Here is a 15,905-nt window from a genome sequence, read left to right on the forward strand (position 1 = left end):
CGGGTTTTGCTCACCAAGTTCTGTACCCTGGGCAGCGGCAGCGGAGGGAACGGGGCCTCCACCCTCACTTCCCTCCAGGGTGCCTCCCCTCCCTCCTGCTTAGCTCCTGGCTTCCCCTCCCTTCCTTCTCCCACCCATACTGGAGGAGGTGTAAACAGGAGACTGAGAAGGTCAGGGTGATCTTCAGCCGCATCCTGTGCTTAGCAAAGCAGGGCCACTGCTACCGAGGTTACAGATCTTAGACCTACGCTCGAGGTACCAGGGGCAGGGGTGTGTGCGAAGCCCATGCGAGGCTCAAACACTGTGTGACTGAAGGAGCTCTCTGCATCGGGCCCAAGATGCCTGCTGCACCCTCTCCCCGGCCCCAGACAGAAACAACGGATGATACAAAGAACTGCGTCGTAAGGGCCAGAGAAACCATCCAGAGACCGAGCCCAGGCCCCATGGGCCATGAGGGTGAAGGAGGAGGAGTCTCAGGCTGGGCAGGTCCTGTGGATGCCTTCTCGCCTTCCCTGGCGCTCATGCTAGTTCACACTTTGCAAATCACCTTCATACTTAGTATCTTAACGGAAGCTCTTCCCTCACTGAGTAAGGTTCTGACGGGCATAAAGAAATTTTTCCCAGGGGGGCGCATGGATGGCTCAGCCGGTTGAGCTTCCGACTCCAGCTCAGGTTGGGATCCTGCAGTTCGTGAGTTCGAGCCCCACATCGGGCTTGCTGCTGTCAGCACAGATCATGGAGCCTGCTTCGGAACCTCTGTCCCACCCCTCCCCGGCTTGTTCTCCCTTTCTCAAAAATAAATAAAACATTAAAAAATTTTTTTTAATTTCTGAGATTTTTCCCAGAAAGGGAACAAGCTTAGTGACCGCGTCTGTGATTGGGTGGGCGTGAAAGAGGGGGACAGAGAGGGCTCGCTCCTCAAAGAGAAGGCAAGGGCATCACAGCCCCTCAACCCCAGGCGAGGCCCGGCCCCTTTCTGGAACACTGTTCTCCATAGCACCCTTTCCATACCTCGGCTATGGATTCTGCCTAGTGGCCCCTTCAGGGGTCCAACAAGTTCTTGCTAGACATGGGGGAGGGGGATTCATGCCTTCTTAGAAGAGCCAAGATGAGCTCTTGTCTCCCCCATCTGCCCACTTACTGCCTTCTCGGGCCTGCGCTGGGGTGTGGACGAGTAATCAGGAGGAGAAACAGGAATAACAGGAAGTTATGTTATGAACACAGAGACACTTCAAGTATCTGGTCTTAGAGAGCACAACAAGGAGCTGAAAAAAGGGGTCTGGGACTGCGAGAGGACAGCAGCCTGCGCCCTGTCCCTGGAGAAGTTCCAGCACAGTGTGCACAACCATGTTAGGGGATGGTAAGTGTGTGTGCGTGTTTGGGTGGGGGTGGGGGGTGGTGAACAGTAACTGTGAGCTGAGCCAGTTTCTTAAAGCTCTTTCTGCAGCTCAGAGTCTGCACTTCTGTGATTGGAGCCGAAGAAATCTGGGCATCTGTCCAGCCATGATTCTTGTGGGGGGTGGGGTGGGAAAGCCAGGTTTCTGGGATGGCTGCTCACACACACTTCTAGTCCATCCCTAGCTCCGCTTCTTTAATCCTCACGTAGTAGTACAGTATTTCGCCTTCTAAAATGCCAGATTGACAGTAAGCGACCAAACCCAGCACCTCATTGGTCAGGCCTTGTGGGGGAAGAAGGGGGAAGAAAGTGGAATTCAATGTATTAACATTTTATTGGCTAAGAGGACGCTTCTGAGCCAATTGAATGCTCTCCCCATTGACCGTTGCTAGAGGGGTGAGCCAAAATCATTGGCAGCAAGACTCAACCAGCTGCCAGCTGAGGGAAACCACCAGCTCTAAAAATGCTCAGAGGAAGGCAGAGGAGTGGGGGGTGGGGTGGGGAGGGGTGGGGTAGGAGGTGGTGGCGGAGGGGAATTACTGAACAATTTCCCCAGAAAGAACCTTATATAGGGACAGGCGCAGAGGACTTGGGTAGCCTTCGGAAGGAAAGGGAGGAGAGGAAGCATGTGTGAGACATCCCTCAAGGTCTTTGGGAAGCCAGCAACTGGCCCTATGAACCAGTGACACATCCTGAGGTTGGCCTGTCCAATTTCACAGAGATGTACCAGCACATTCTCTCGATAATGTTGATGCGTCGAAACACTGAGAAGCCACAAATATGAGAATCTTGGCCTGAAAGTGGGTCAGAGGAACAGAGAAAAACTTATTAATTGAAATATAGCTTCCTATGGAGAATTGACTGTTGATCTCATTTGTTTGTTCAAGAAATAAGCCATTGGGTTATAAACTGGAGTCAAACTCATGCTCTCATGGTGTCTGGAAAGCATACAGATATTTGGAGTCCTACTCAATCTAAGTTTTGCTGCTTACATGTAATGATGTGATCTTAAATTCCTTGATCTCTGTGGCCCTCGGTTTCTTGATCTGTAAAATGGTATTACTACTACCTGCCTTATGGAGGGGTGGTCAGGACTTAAGAATTTAATGGTGTAGGGGTGCCTGGGGGGCTCAGTTGTTAAGCGTTTGACTCTTAACTTCAGCTCAGCTCATGATCTCACAGTTTGTGAGTTCACACCCTGCCTGGGATTCTCCTTCTCCCTCTCTCTGTCCCTCCCCTGCTCTCGCTCTCTCTCTCAATTTTTTTTTTTTCTGAGAGACAGAGAGAGACAGCACAAGCAGGGGAGGGTCAGAGAGAGAGGGAAACACAGAATATGAAGCAGGCTCCAGGCTCTGAGCTAGCTGTCAGCACAGAGCCCGATGTGGGGCTCGAACCCATGAACCATGAGATCATGACCTGAGCCGAAGCTGGCTGCTCAACCGACTGAGCCACCCAGGCATTCTCTCTCAAATAATTAAACGTCAAAAAAAAAAAAAAAAAAGAATGGACTGGTGTAAGTGTTTGGTCCCGTGTCTGGCTTCTACTAAGTGTCATACAAGCTAATTCTCTTCTCAAATCTCTTTCTTTGCCTGCCCCCCTTCCCACTCCTGCATTAGCATGAGAAAATAAGTATATCAAGGAACTGTCTAGGTCAGATCTAAGATGGGCTATTTTGTAGAATTTGAGCTGCAAGTTCTGGGTTACGTTCAGGGGATGGTAAAAGGGAAGACATGGTCCCTATCTTCAGAGTTCACAGTCTGGTGTCTGAGACAGTAAGGTAAGACCAAAATGCCAGCCCCGTGTAACAGATTCCGTGATAGCATAGAGTATGGGGTCTTCTAGAAGAAGGCTGTGAGGCTGCAGGGCCCCCAAGGAGAGCAGGAGGGGGCTGGAGGAAGAATGGATTTCTGCTTCTGAGGGGGTAGCTCGAAGATTCTTCTCTGTTATGCAAAACAAAAGAGAAGTAAAGAGAACAGTTTTGAAGCCAGAGGAAAACACTGTAAGGAGCTGAGCAGGGCTGGGAGAGGCAGCTCTGGGGAGAAGCTACCGTCTCAGTGGACAATGTGGAATGGCACAGAGAGGGTGTTAAAGACATTGGCTGTGCAATAAAATGGGCTCCTGCTCCCTGCTCTCTCCTGATGCCTCTGATGTTTCCTTGAGAAATGAAATAGAGATTTAAATTCCTTTAAATTAATTTCAAATACCAGACTGGGTTTCTTCTATTGCATTGTGTATCATGACTGGGCCACTAGGGGCCCCAGGATTGTTTTATTTTTATTATTATTATCTTTGAAGTTTATTTATTTATTATGAGAGAGATAGAGACTGTGAGTGGGGGAGGGGCAGAGAGAGAGGAGACAGAGAATCCCAAGCAGGCTCCACACTGTCAGCGCAGAGCCCCCCACGGGGCTCACACTCACAAAACCCTGGGATTATGACCTGAGCCGAAGCCAAGAGTAGGATGTTTAACTGACTGAGCCCCCCAGGATTTATTCAGCACATAGAAGGACAGGATATTGTGGTAGAAGCCAGCATATCCGAATTTAAGTTTTCGGAGATGTAGCAGTTCTGGGTGATAACCAAGTCCGGAGTGTGGCCAGGGTGAGATGGAGTAGAGACACAAGTTCTTGAAAATGAAGCTTGCAAATGAAAGCAGGGGAACTGTGGCAGACAGCAGGTAGAGACGTGGGATAGAAGATCAAGGTCAGTTTTTCAAGAGGGAACAACATTTCCACTTTCCTTAGGAGTCTGTCTTTTCCACTACACAGTGAGCTCCTTAAAAAAAATCAGGGCTTTTACCCTGTTCCTACTTTGTGCTCGAAATTCAGATATACTGCTGGCATTGTGGCATAGTTCACAGTATCACAAAACCCCTTAGGACGGGGCTCATTTTACAGACGAAACCTAGAAAGTGTATTGTTCAACATCACGTAGCCGGTATGTGTGTGTGATTGAAAGCTGTGATTATATGAAACCCACTATGATCTCATTTTGAACCTCCACAGGCATCTTCAGTTCATTAAGTCCAAAGTTTAACTTGTCACCTCTACTGTTTGGCCTCAGTGTGCCTCTTCTAAGTTTTGCTTCTGACCTGAAGGATCCCACCATCCACCCAGTGGTCCACATTAGGAATGGGGGAGTCCTGGGGCGCCTCGGGGGCTCAGTCGGTTGAGCGTGTGTCTCTTGGTTTCAGCTCAGGTCGTGTGATCTCTCTCAAGGCAAATAAAAACACTTTTTAAAATATAATTTTCAGAAAAGGGTAAAATGACTGTCACACTGCTAAACAAACAATTCTTCTGACGACAGTTGTTTAAATGGTAAGGAAGACTTTTTTCGGGACTATTGTGGGGAGTGTAAAGATCATCCGGTCAGAGAGAGGTTGGGCTCCACTCTGAGTACAAGGACTAGGGGGTATTTATAGCCAATGAGAAGAATGAGAGGGTGAGTGGATGGAAAATTAAACCCAGGATAAGGAGGAGATTCTGGCTAAAGTGACTTAGCAGGATTCTGGCTGAAAGTGGCGAGTGGCCCAAGGCTGAGGCCTCTTTGAAAAGAAGCCTCAGAGGAGACTGTCTGAAGTTTGGTCAAGGGGAGTTTTGGTCACTATCCAAATAAAAATGAACACGTGTTGAAGATTTTATTTAACTCATGAGGGAACTGGCAGATGTTATATAGCTGGTTTAAAAGAAAATCTAAAGAACAGACACATTTTCAGATCAAGAATACAGAAATGAATAGGAAAATAGAGGCAAAAACTGTTCTGTATAATGTGGGGAATAGGGAGTTAACTGAACTTGAATATTGGGACAAAATTTGCATGTGGATCAGTTCCCTACTTAGAGTTGTAAAATAGTTCCCATGGAACCAGACTCTCCTAAGGCAGCAGGATCACCACTTCCAGGAAGTCTTTCCCCGAGTCTCTAGGTGTGAATGGGTTGCAATTTCTGGGCAATCATGTTGATCACATTGTGTTGTTTATATCCCTCTCTTTCTCCCATACAGGCTCACAAGAGCATGAGCTTTTTGAAGTAGACACTGTGACTTATTCCAAGTTTCCTGGCTGTGAACATCAGCTTCTAATGAACACAACACGGTAAGAAAGAGGGTAGTGGAAGCCACAGATAAACATATTGGCTACTAATGGAGCGTCCATTTTACTCCAATATCTGGGAAAACGCAATTTTACATTAATTACATTTAATTTTACATTAAAGCAGACGCTGCCCTTCCCTCCTCACTCAATGTTTCCTTGTTTTGTTAACTAACCGTTTCTATTTCAAGGTCTGTGGACGCAAGACCCTAGGGACGCAAAAATGCGCCTGAGCAGTCGCAAGGATGTACCCTGAGCGAGAAACCATTGTGATACGAAGTGGCACTAAGTTGCAGGGGAACCCGGGACATGCCGGGAAGGGGCTGGCCCGCGGTGGCAGGGCTCGGGACGCGCCAGAACGTGTCGCACTGGCCTCTGGGTCAGGCTCGGCCCTGCAAGAGAGCCCTGCTTTGAGTTGATGATGTCTTCCCAGTCGGAGGAAGCGGCAGCCGGGCCGGAGCGCGTCCGGGAGGGAGAGCCCCCAGCCGGCTCTCGGCGCGCGCCAGCCCCGCCCGCCTGAGCTCGGGCCTCCCTCCCGGTGCCCCGCCCGCCCGATGGGCCCCGCCCAGTCCCCCGCCCCGTGACGCAAGTCCCCGCCCCGTGACGCTAGGCCCCGCCCAGCGGCGCCCGCTTCCAAGATGGCGGCAGCGTTACCTGCCAGGCTGTCCGGGTGGCGGTGACGACGGGAAGCTGGAGAGCAGGTATGTGGGCTGGGGATGATGAGGTGAGAGGCCCGGGAGAAAGGTTCGGGCGACTGGCAGGTTGAGAAGTTTGGGGTAAAGGCTGGAGACCAGCTTGAGCAGGGAGGGGGTCCCGGCTGGGCATCGGACAGAGGCCGGTGGGCTCACGTTGCAAATACAAGAGGAGGTTGGGGTGGGATGGGGGTGCACGGGAAGAACTGATCTGTGACCTTCTGCAGATCGTTGACCACGCCCCTTAGGTGAGCCAGCCCAGGTACCCCCGCCAGATTCTGCCCAGCCCTCCCTTCCCCTGCCTGACTTTTAGCAGTAACCCTCCTCCCCACCCCCGCTAGGACCGGGAAGGGGTCGAAAAGGTAGAGGACACCACCCCCACCCCCCTCCCCGCCGCGCTCCGGCGCTGTTTGCTTGCAGCTCCCAGGTGGTCACGCTCCCTGCACCTGCGGAGCTAGCTCCCAGGCACGTGAAGAACGGAACGGAGCCTGTTTCCTACTCCGCCCTTGGCCCTCCTGAGGCCACTCCACAATCCTGTCGTGACTGCCTCACCCCTGGGCGAAAATAATGTCTTCATTAGCTGCCCTATCCCTACTCCCCGAACAGGTTGGTCCTGTTGGGGTGGGGTATGGTTAAGAAAGCGTGAACCCGACACTCTAGGGCAGTGGGGACAGAGGCTGGGGACCTGGCATCTCTGGCTCCTCCCTTTTCTTTCCAACCACTTTCCCTCACTTCCCCCGCTGGGAAACCAGTTTCACCCTGATGTTGATCTCTGCCCCTCTGGGTGGGTGGTTATCCTTGACCACTTGTGTTACAGCTGGACCCGGGATCGCTGTCGGAGCGCCGGATGGAGCCCTTCTCTGTCCTCTGTGACATTTCCAATTTTAGATAATGCCTCATATCTCTGCTCCGCCGGGACCCCCCGAAGGCCCCATGATCCCGAAGAAGACTGCTTGAACCTAGGTGAGTCTATTCCCCTCCAAAATTGGAAGGGAGGCTCTCCAGGGACTCCTTTGAAAATGGACATGGGACCTGAATGATGTAAGCATTCTTGGGGGTGGGGACCAAGAGGAGCTGGCTGAGTGGTTCCGGGAGGAGGTGGAGGAGCGAAACTTGGGCTGGAAATGGCAGGTGTGGGGCTGCTGGTGGTTACATTCTGTTTTTTTTTCCGCGCCTGACTGTGCACCTGTGTGCTCCCTTCTGTGACTTTGTCCTTTGTCTCTTCTTCCTCTTAACTCTTGGCACCACCTTCATTCTTAAGCTACGATCTCACTGCTGGCTTGCTCGTTGCCTGCCTGGCCCCCCAGAACTGTCCTCTCTCCCTCCTCAGACCTCACCCCAGGATGCTGCGGAGGCTGCTGGAGCGGCCCTGCACACTGGCCCTGCTTGTGGGCTCCCAGCTGGCTGTCATGATGTACCTGTCCCTGGGGGGCTTCCGAAGTCTCAGTGCCCTATTTGGCCGCGAGCAGGGGCCGACATTTGACTATTCTCATCCCCATGATGTCTACAGTAACCTCAGTCACCTACCTGGGGCCCCCGTTGCGCCAGGGGGCCCTCCAGCTCCTCAAGGTCTGCCCTACTGTCCAGAACGATCGCCTCTCTTAGGTGAGTGCAGAAAGGAGGAAGTAAAGGGAAGGCCAAGGCGTGGGGCCAGAGCTGGCGCGGCAGGAGTGGGCCTTGGACTTCGTGAAAGTAACTGAAAGCTGGGCTGAGGCTGAGGTGGAGCCCACTCTGAATTTGGAATTTAGATTGCGCTCCCAGGTTGAGCCACAGCTTTCTACTGCCTGGCCATTGGTGTGCTCTTCCTGCCCTGGGCTGGGACTTGCCTCCTTTTTCGATGAACTCTGGTTTAGTTGCTTGGAAGTCTTGTTTTTCTCCATCTTCTCGTTGGAGCCTCCAGCCTGGCGAGGCGGGGGAGAGTGATGGAGCCCTAAAGTGGGGTAGGCTAGGTCCGGAGCCTGAGCCTTTCAGACTTTGTAAAGCTGTTTCCAGATGACGGGAAACGCAAAAGGCTTGCGAGATTTCTAGGGAGCCCTTGGGAAAGCTGAGTCCCAGAACCGACTGCCAGGGCCTGTGGTGTTCCCAGGCCCGGGGTGGGGGGAGTGGGGGTCCTTTTCTCATTGCCCCTCTAATCCCTGACCTTGCTGTTCCCTCCCCACAGTGGGTCCCGTGTCCGTGTCCTTTAGCCCGGTGCCGTCGCTGGCAGAGATTGTGGAGAGGAACCCCCGGGTGGAAGTGGGGGGCCGGTACCGGCCTGCAGGGTGTGAGCCCCGCTCCCGAACAGCCATCATCGTGCCCCACCGTGCCCGGGAGCACCACCTGCGCCTGCTGCTCTACCACCTGCACCCCTTCCTGCAGCGCCAGCAGCTTGCCTACGGCATCTACGTCATCCACCAGGTACTCCCAGGCTGCGCCCCACCCTGTCCCGTAAGGGAGCCCCGAGTCCGTGCCTCTCCCCTCCCACGGAGCAGGTGCCCAGAATGATTTTAAGAGGGCCAGACTGTTGAAGGTGGGGAAGCCCCCGGCACCAGCTCGAGGGCCGCGTGCGCCGCCTCGTTGTTCCCACTGTCCTCTACGTGCCATGACTTTTCCTTGTGTTGAATTTGCAATGGTGCAAATTTGGAACCGGCCAGATTTGGGCTAAAATAAGCCCTGCCACTCGTCCCACATGTGACCTTGAACAAGATTCTTAACCCCCTGAAATGAGGCTGAGAGTGGAAACTGGTAGCCACCTGCTTTCTGTGACTGTGGTTGTCGGGATCGAATGCTGAGCAGCGGCAACTTACTGATGCTCAAAAACTATTGGCTGGATGACAAATGAAAGTTTGTCTTTCTCTGTTCTCCTCGCCACACCCCTCCCGCCTGCTTTGACCCCTCTCCTTTCACTTTTGTACGTGGGCCTCTCTTCTCCAGGCCACCCACAGACACAGTCTGGTTCTTCCCCACTACCTTCCAGGCTGGCAACGGGACCTTTAACAGGGCCAAGCTGCTGAACGTTGGGGTGCGGGAGGCCCTGCGCGACGAGGAATGGGATTGCCTCTTCCTGCATGATGTGGACCTGCTGCCCGAGAATGACCACAACCTGTACGTGTGTGACCCCCGGGGCCCCCGGCATGTCGCTGTCGCCATGAACAAGTTCGGATACAGGTAGCGGGCACGAGAGGGGTGGTGGGCAGGAGGGAGCCCCACCGGCTGTTGGAAGGAGAGCCAAAGGGATGTGGGTGGGGATGTCTCCCCCGAAGACGTGTGAAATCCAGGCCCCTTTCTCCCCCTAGCCTCCCGTACCCCCAGTACTTTGGAGGAGTCTCGGCGCTCACCCCGGACCAGTACCTGAAGATGAACGGCTTCCCCAATGAGTACTGGGGCTGGGGCGGCGAGGATGATGACATTGCTACCAGGTCAGACTTCCTGCCGCCGCTCCCCACCCCGACCTCAGCCTAGGGGAGACCCCGGCTGACTCTAGCCCTTTCACACCAGCCTCTAGGGGTCTGGACCTGCATGGTGCCCATCCTTCTCTCCCTTAGCTTTTTCAGTCCACCCAGGTCGGACTTTGCATGCCAGTCCCCATTCTGTCACCCCCTGGTCTCCTAGGCCCTGATGAGTTATGTTTCTGGGAGAGATGATAGGATCAACAGGCTATAGTACCGTGGGATCCCAGAGCCCCTTAGTCCTGCCTCCTGCTAGGCTCGCATCCGGACCACTCCCTGTGGTGCAGAGGGCTCTGCTCCATATAGGTTGGAGTCTGTGTCATTGGCACGATGCCAGCTCATTTTCAGCATGTGAAACATTTTGACCTTCAGCCTCCGTTGACCCAGTTTTGTATCTGGTGTGAGGATTTGGGCTTCCTGTGCTAGACCCACTGTGTGCCCTCCCCTGGTCCCCTCAGGGATGAACTCTCTGAATTCTTGTCCTCTGTATGGGTGTGAAGGACCCAGCAGTTTCTAAACGTACGTGTCCTTTCAGTACGGAACTTCCCAGGCCATCTTCAGGTCTCGCTCCTGTGTGTCTGAGTTGGGGTTTGTTTCTTTCCGGGTCCCGATTACTTGGTTCTCTTCTTTTTCTAACTCTGGGGCTGGGGAGGGGGCAGGGTGAGGGAGCTGAGGCAACTGGGCCACCATTCTAGGTAAGAGGTGCTGAGCTTGTGCCCACAACTCTCGGTCTCGTCCTGTCCTTTTGATCAAAGGGCTCCTCTCCCTGCCCTCCTGGACTGCCAGGGCGCTTCCCAGAAAGCAAAGGTGGGAGGTGCACACCCACCTCCGCAGGTTATCTGACAAGGCCCCGGGGTTCGGGCCCATTGGTGGCAGCCCCTGAGCATCCGGACACATCCAGCGTCTACATTCCTTTGTGCCATTTCCTTCTTTATGTTCGACTCTCCCTCCTCTTCCAGTACAGGGCACTTTTTTGCTTAACCAGTAAGGGCGGCTCTGTGTGTACTGGAACACGTAATCGTTTCCTTGCTGGCCGTATGCAGCTCTTGCTGACCCATCAGGAGCTTTCCTCCACGGTGCCCTCACTTTTCCCATAGGGTTCGTCTGGCCGGGATGAAGATCTCGCGCCCCCCGACGTCCGTGGGGCACTATAAGATGGTGAAGCACCGAGGCGATAAAGGCAATGAGGAGAACCCCCACAGGTAGGGGGCACTGCCCGGGAATGGCTACAGGGCCTCAGGGCTCTGCATCTTGGCCAGGAAACCCCTTGGGGTCCCTAGTGTTGGGTTCACAGGTGTTTCTTTCTGGGCCTTAGTTCTCCCAACTTCTGACCCTCAGATTTGACCTCCTGGTCCGTACCCAGAATTCTTGGACGCAAGACGGGATGAACTCACTGACCTACCGGTTGCTGGCTCGAGAGCTGGGCCCTCTCTATACCAACATCACAGCTGACATTGGAACTGACCCTCGGGGTCCCCGGACGCCCTCTGGTCCCCGTTACCCACCTGGTTCCTCCCAGGCCTTCCGTCAGGAGATGCTGCAGCGCCGGCCCCCAGCCAGGCCTGGGCCTCTGCCCACTGCCAACCACACAGCCCCCCAGGGCTCCCACTGACTCCTTCCCGCCCACCTCAATCATGAACCTGAATCCGAGAGGTCGTGCTCTCCCCGCCCTCAGCTCCTCACTGCTCTCAGAGGGGAGGCGGGGGGACTGAACTCCAGCGCTGTGCTGGAGACCAGGGCTTCTCCTGACTGCTGGACTGGAGCTGGGCTCCTTTAGACCTGGGGGTCCCCTCTTTCTAGGGTCACCCGCCAGGGCTTATGACTGTGAATCCTTGATGTCATGATTTTATGTGATGACTCCAGAGAGTCCCCGGCCCCTGGGGGTAAGAGCAGGGCTGGACCCCAAGTCCCTTCCTCTTCCATGGAGAGAAGAGTGATCCGGCTTTTCCTGGGACCTCTGTGAATATTTATTCTATTTATGGTTCCGAGGAAGTAGGTTTGGTGAAAGAGCCTGTCCCTGGGGCCTTTCTGCCAGTGCTGGGGCAGCCTCCTCCCATGGACCTGGCTCAGGGGGCTGGGATTTTGATATATTTTCTAATAAAGGACTTTGTCTTGCCTCTGCTCCTGCTCGCTGCATCCCAGGCACCTTGTGCCTGTCTTTGTGACCTGCCCCCTCCCCCCATGCCACCTTATGCCGTAGGTGACAGAACCACCATATCCAGCCAAGCACCAGTGACTTTTATTTTCGTGGGTCAATAACTGCCACCAGTCAGGCCAAGAGGTGGGAGCTGGGGGTCAGCTGTTTGGTACCGAGCCCAGGACCCGAGCTGCTGCCTGGCGTCCACTCTCTATACAGTCATTGACAGCAACTCCTTCATAGGAGGCTCCAGCCAGAGTCAAGGGCAGCCTCTGAGAAGCCAGGAATTGCATGGCTGCCTCTGGAAGGGAGAGACGGGATGGCGGTGAGAGCTGGGGGCCCACTTTCCTCGCCCTCAACACGGTCGCTCTCCCAACTCACCCAGTTTTTGCCAGTGGCCTAGTGTGTACTGGGGGATGCAGTTCTGGGGAGAGAAGGGGATACGGGGTAACTGTTGATGTCCAAGGCTGAGCCGAAGACAACAAACAGACCAGTTCCTGCCTCCAGCGGGAGCTGAGGTGCATTCACCCCACTCACCTTGTGGAGATGGACCAAGCAGTGGCTTGGTGGCTCCTTCAGTCCCAGCTGGGTGGCAGCTGCTTCCTGGGCCTGCTGTTGGAGCAGCTCCTGAGATAGGACAGCGCCCCTGGCTTCCAGCGTGTGTAACCAGGACCCCCCCAGCATCACCTAGGGAGAGACTAGGGCACTGAGCAGCCTGGCCTGCCCTGCGCTGGGCGTGGGAGTCGTCCGGAAACCTCCCACTGGGCAAAGCTGCCGCTTCTCACAGTCACTCGGAGGCCGGGGGGGCTTCCGTCCTGCTCAGGGAAAGCCACAGAGTCATACACGATTCCCAGGACGCCTGGGTCTTCTGAGGATGGCACCAGATGTCCGAATCCCTGGAGAGAGAAGACTGGGTCAGGGAGGAGAGGTTCCGGGAGAGCCCACGCCGCGCCCCCCCCCACCCCAGCTACCTGCACGGGCAGCCGAGCTCCTCGGTACTGCAGATTCACCACGGCCACGGACACCGCGGCGATGGCGCGCAGGGCCCGGGCCAGAGGCGCAGCCTCCGCAGGGAGCAGCTTTCCGAGCACTTGGGGGGAGGGAGCAGGCGGGGGCCCGTGTCACGAGGCCTTCACGCCAGTCTCCCCCACCCTCCCTGGGGTTAGACTCCCATGGGGATGACCGGCCCAGGGGCACGGGATGGTCCTGTGGGTCCCAGAGTTACACTTTGCATCGCTCCCGCTGGGGAAGGGGCCGGTGGCTACCCTGTTACCTGAAGCTGGCACAGCACTGATAATGTGGTCAGCCTCCAGACTGCTGTCCCCTAGAGACACCTGACAGGATGAACACATTTGAGAGACAGAATGGGAATGTCGCCTCAGTTTCCCAGGCACCGAACTGGCAGGAGAGACTGAGCGCTGAGCCAGGATGAAGAGACTGTGCCATTCCCCAACCCCCATTACTCCCAGAAGTGGGCCAGATGGCAGTCAGTGTGGCCTCTCTGAAACGTGTCGTGGAGCTGGGCTGGCCCTTCCCCTCTCCAAGCCACTTAGAAGCACCGCTTCTGTCCAGAGTTGGATCAAGCAGGTCTTGGAGGAAGGTCTACAAATAAAGTCTAAGACCCTAGGGTAACCCATAGTTAAACAGCATCTAGGAAAACCCCAGATAACTGGTCCTGCCAACCCCGGCCTGGTAAAACATTGAGGCAAAGGTGGAAACACTCATTACACGCACACATTACACACCAGGGGGGCTCTGCTACCTTCCAGCGGCCGTCTGCCTGGAGGCTGAGCCCACAGGCGGGCTGGCCTCTGAGAATATGGACTCCTCTACTGGTCAGGTGGGCGTTAAGGGCTTGGGGCAACGTCTCCAGGCCTCCACGGAGTGACCACTGGCTCCAGCGCTCGGCTCGGGCCTGGGAAATGAGTGCGGAGTCTGGCTGTGGGCTCTGCCCTGCATGGGAGGAGGCAGGGACGAGTCATTAAAGCAGCGCCCTGGCCTCCAGCCCCTCACCCTGGCGAGCCTTAAGATCTTCACCCCCTTGAACCCATCCCCGCTCACCGGCTCCCAGCAGCAGCCCCAGCAGAACGGAGCGATGGGTTTGCTCAGCTTGGAAGAGACTGGGAAAGCAGGACCTGACGCTGAGCTCTCGGCTGTTGCCTGCAAACACTCCCCGGCAGAGACTGTCCATGGCTAGAGACGCCACCTTCAGGGTGAGACTGGGATTGAGAGGCCAAGGAAGAAGCCACCAGACCAGTTCCCACTGGCCCTGCTTGGTGGGGAGCAGGGGTGGGGGAGGGTTTCGGCAGGGGGCAGTCCTGCTCTAACAAGAGGATGGGGAGAAAGTGAAGGCATCCACTCCCGACACTGTGTTTTGAGGACTACTGGGTGTGAAAAGAAGAGGGCATCCCGGAACCCTACAGAAGAGCCCCTAGGCAGTAGGTTTGAGTGGGGGGCTCTGCAGCTGGTTAGGAGGGGAGAGTTTGGGGGGGGGGGGCTCTGGGCCACGTTACCTCAGGTCCAAGGCGGCGCTGGGCAAAACTGTGCACAGTCTCATCAGGGTCTTTGCCCCTGGGCGCGGTCAACTCCCTCAGCCCAGCCCAAAACAGAGGTTTGGAGAAGGGGGGTGAAGGGCGGAAGAGCCCCCTGCGCGGAGGAAGGCCCACTCATTTCCATTCACCTCGCTCCTCTTGCCCGGAGGGCTGACACTCTGGGAGATGCCATGGTGGAAGGGGTGAGAGGCACGCGCGCAGGGGAGAAAGCGTGCAGGGAGGGGGTGACGGCGTTACCTGAGGCCGGAGGGCAGCGCATGCAGGGCGCCACCCACATACAGGAACCGGTTCTTGGCAGCTGGGTGGTCTCCCCGGACCGGCAACACTTCGGAGTCCAAGCCAAGCTCGGAAACCTGCTCTCCACGCATCCTCAGGAAGAGGAGAAACTCAGGAAGGGACTGGCCCACCAATGCCTCCTCCCAAGTCTGTCTGCCAGTGAAGGGCCCTCCACAAGCCCTCCTAGGCATTCCATAACCTTCTCACCAGGAGCAGAGTCCGGGCTCCCAGAGCTCCCGCAGGCCGAATTCCTCGAGGCCCAAGTTCAAAGACAGCGCCATTTGGCCCTCGGACTGAGCGGATCCAGCCTCCCAGACGCTCAGAGGCCTCCACCAGGACCACCTGGGGACAAGAGGGCGGCACCGCCTATAGCCTCGGGGTAAACTGTCTGCAGGGGAAGGGGGCAGAGCTCTCCCTTTTGGCGGAAAAGGGAGGAGGGCATTAAAGCACACTCCCTCTGGCATGACGGGACACTCACCTTGGGGGGACAGGGGGCCCGGCTCAGGTGGTAACTGGCGGCCAAGCCGCTGATGCCTCCTCCCAGCACGACCACGGTCCGGGCCATTAGGAAGCCTGGGCGTAGCCTGGGCAGGGGGCGCGAGCGGGAGAATCGGACAGGCTGATGGGGTTGCACCTGTTCTGCACAAGCTCCCCAGGGTCCACATTCCACCCCCGGCCGCTCACTATTCCAGGGCAAACCCGCCAAGCCCGCGGATGGGGTGGGGCCAGTAAAGTCCCCTCCCAGGCCCCACACGCGAGAGGGCCGAGAAAACTGGAGGGAGAGGTATCCGGGCTCCCCGGCCGGCACCCGGCGGGGAGGCGGATAAGGGCCCCGCCCGCGCTATCTGCCCACGCAGAGGTCGGGGCGCCACCGGGGGCCCCTAGGCCCGCGGCCCCGAAGCCGTCGCTCCTTCCGCCCCCTTCGGGCCCTCAGACTCCGCGTGCACGCCCCCTCGCCTCCGGATTGGTGGGCCCTGGGAGGCCCCGGATCACGCCCGCCAATGAGAGCACAGAGCGGACGGCGGCTCCTCCCCGCCCCGCGCCGGCAGGCCGGGCGAGAGGCTGCAGCACCCAGCGGGGGTTAACTGGTTAGGTGCCGGTCGGAGAGGGCGGCCGCCCTGGCCTTGCCGTCCCTTGGGGGCTGCGGCGGCGGCGGCGGGGGCTGGAGCCCGGTCTGCGGGCACCGGCTCAGGCTTCCCAGGCCCGGCGACAGTGACAGCCCTGGGGCGGGGGAGGGGGGAGCGTTGGGCGCAGGGAGAGCGGACAGGGACACGGGCTGCTCCGTGGGGAAGCGGCTCCGTAAACAGCTCCATGGTGTTAGCAACAGCCTGGGC

At 56.5% G+C, this 15,905-nt stretch overlaps 2 protein-coding genes and 1 long non-coding RNA gene across 7 annotated transcripts; 2 read left to right on the top strand and 1 right to left on the bottom strand.

The window, feature by feature from the left end:
- The first annotated feature begins 1,236 nt into the window (after positions 1-1,236).
- LOC115286854 lies at positions 1,237-5,915 on the top strand. Its single transcript, XR_003906317.1, has 3 exons — positions 1,237-1,360; positions 5,399-5,489; positions 5,678-5,915. It is a non-coding gene; the product is annotated as an uncharacterized LOC115286854 (long non-coding RNA).
- Positions 5,916-6,084: 169 nt separating this feature from the next.
- Positions 6,085-11,727, top strand: B4GALT3 (beta-1,4-galactosyltransferase 3). Of its 4 annotated transcripts, none has more exons than XM_029935764.1 (9): positions 6,099-6,187; positions 6,599-6,784; positions 6,996-7,141; positions 7,509-7,783; positions 8,340-8,575; positions 9,135-9,325; positions 9,454-9,576; positions 10,704-10,808; positions 10,945-11,727. In XM_029935764.1, the coding sequence occupies exons 4-9, from the start codon at positions 7,522-7,524 to the stop codon at positions 11,216-11,218; spliced, it is 1,191 nt and encodes a 396-aa protein (XP_029791624.1). In that variant the 5' UTR covers positions 6,099-6,187; positions 6,599-6,784; positions 6,996-7,141; positions 7,509-7,521; the 3' UTR covers positions 11,219-11,727. The 4 variants fall into 4 exon arrangements, with proteins under 4 accessions (XP_029791623.1, XP_029791626.1, XP_029791624.1 ...); XM_029935765.1 differs by having other exon boundaries at positions 7,067-7,141; XM_029935763.1 differs by lacking the exon at positions 6,599-6,784 and having other exon boundaries at positions 6,085-6,187.
- Positions 11,728-11,823: 96 nt separating this feature from the next.
- Positions 11,824-15,507, bottom strand: PPOX (protoporphyrinogen oxidase). 2 transcript variants are annotated; one of them, XM_029935761.1, is made up of 12 exons: positions 15,050-15,507; positions 14,779-14,913; positions 14,533-14,648; positions 14,257-14,389; positions 13,805-13,949; positions 13,506-13,696; positions 13,017-13,077; positions 12,715-12,833; positions 12,529-12,639; positions 12,281-12,430; positions 12,125-12,167; positions 11,824-12,044 (listed from the first exon to the last, which is right to left on the bottom strand). In XM_029935761.1, exons 1-12 carry the CDS (start codon positions 15,134-15,136, stop codon positions 11,902-11,904), a joined length of 1,434 nt encoding a protein of 477 aa, XP_029791621.1. In that variant the 5' UTR covers positions 15,137-15,507; the 3' UTR covers positions 11,824-11,901. The 2 variants fall into 2 exon arrangements, with proteins under 2 accessions (XP_029791621.1, XP_029791622.1); XM_029935762.1 differs by having other exon boundaries at positions 14,533-14,664; positions 15,050-15,141.
- Positions 15,508-15,905: the final 398 nt, after the last annotated feature.

This window comes from Suricata suricatta, chromosome 3, assembly GCF_006229205.1.
Source record: "Suricata suricatta isolate VVHF042 chromosome 3, meerkat_22Aug2017_6uvM2_HiC, whole genome shotgun sequence".
NCBI classification, from domain to species: Eukaryota; Metazoa; Chordata; class Mammalia; order Carnivora; family Herpestidae; genus Suricata; species Suricata suricatta.

Excerpts from the sequence above, each read along its gene's own strand:
- PPOX (XM_029935761.1), bottom strand. The coding sequence starts at position 15,136 with ATGGCCCGGACCGTGGTCGTGCTGGGAGGAGGCATCAGCGGCTTGGCC. Across the intron at positions 14,649-14,778 it reads GAGCCCGGACTCTGCTCCTG|GTTTCCGAGCTTGGCTTGGA; the intron begins GTGAGAAGGTTA and ends CGTGGAGAGCAG. Across the intron at positions 13,078-13,505 it reads AGGCAGACGGCCGCTGGAAG|GTGTCTCTAGGGGACAGCAG; the intron begins GTAGCAGAGCCC and ends TCATCCTGTCAG.
- B4GALT3 (XM_029935763.1), top strand. The coding sequence starts at position 7,522 with ATGCTGCGGAGGCTGCTGGAGCGGCCCTGCACACTGGCCCTGCTTGTG. Across the intron at positions 8,576-9,134 it reads GCATCTACGTCATCCACCAG|GCTGGCAACGGGACCTTTAA; the intron begins GTACTCCCAGGC and ends ACTACCTTCCAG. Across the intron at positions 9,326-9,453 it reads ATGAACAAGTTCGGATACAG|CCTCCCGTACCCCCAGTACT; the intron begins GTAGCGGGCACG and ends TTCTCCCCCTAG.